General features: G+C 66.1%; 1 protein-coding gene across 1 annotated transcript in view; it reads right to left on the bottom strand.

The window, feature by feature from the left end:
* R3HDM4 (R3H domain containing 4) overlaps positions 1 to 347 on the bottom strand; it is a gene marked incomplete at its 5' end in the record, with an annotated part of 5467 nt that extends 5120 nt beyond the window's left edge. Inside the window, one exon of the mRNA XM_009579061.1 lies at positions 158 to 347. Coding sequence (XP_009577356.1) covers positions 158 to 347 — 190 coding nt within the window. The remainder of the gene's footprint in view (positions 1 to 157) is intronic.
* Between the last annotated feature and the right edge of the window lie 75 nt (positions 348 to 422).

Below are 422 nucleotides of genomic sequence, written 5' to 3' on the forward strand. Positions count from 1 at the left end.
CCTGAGGGGGGAGGCAGTGTCCTCAGAGAGGCCCTGTGCACCCAGCACCTACCCCGCTTGCCACGCAGCAGAGGGGTTAAGGGCAGCGGCCACCCGCCCTGGGGAAGAGACCCAGCCCAGGAAGAGTCAGCGCTCAGACCCTGCCCCAGATCCTTACTGTTCTCCAGCCTCTGCAGGCTCTTGCGCCCCTTGGCCCTGGGGATGAGGTCCGAGTTGCGGATGGCCTTGTTGATATAATACTGCTTTCGCTTGGAGGGGGAGAACCTCTTGGACGGGGAGTCCTCCAGCGGGGGCAGGCAGTCCTCGATCCTCCTGCAGGGACACACGGCAGAAGGGACTGAGCCCACCTGAGACCCCCAGGGCCCAGGGCAGCTACAGCACCACGAGGACAGGGAGCTGCGTGGGGAGAGCCCACGGCGGGG

Source organism: Fulmarus glacialis, unplaced genomic scaffold (assembly GCF_000690835.1).
Source record: "Fulmarus glacialis isolate BGI_N327 unplaced genomic scaffold, ASM69083v1 scaffold19390, whole genome shotgun sequence".
Taxonomy (NCBI): domain Eukaryota; kingdom Metazoa; phylum Chordata; class Aves; order Procellariiformes; family Procellariidae; genus Fulmarus; species Fulmarus glacialis.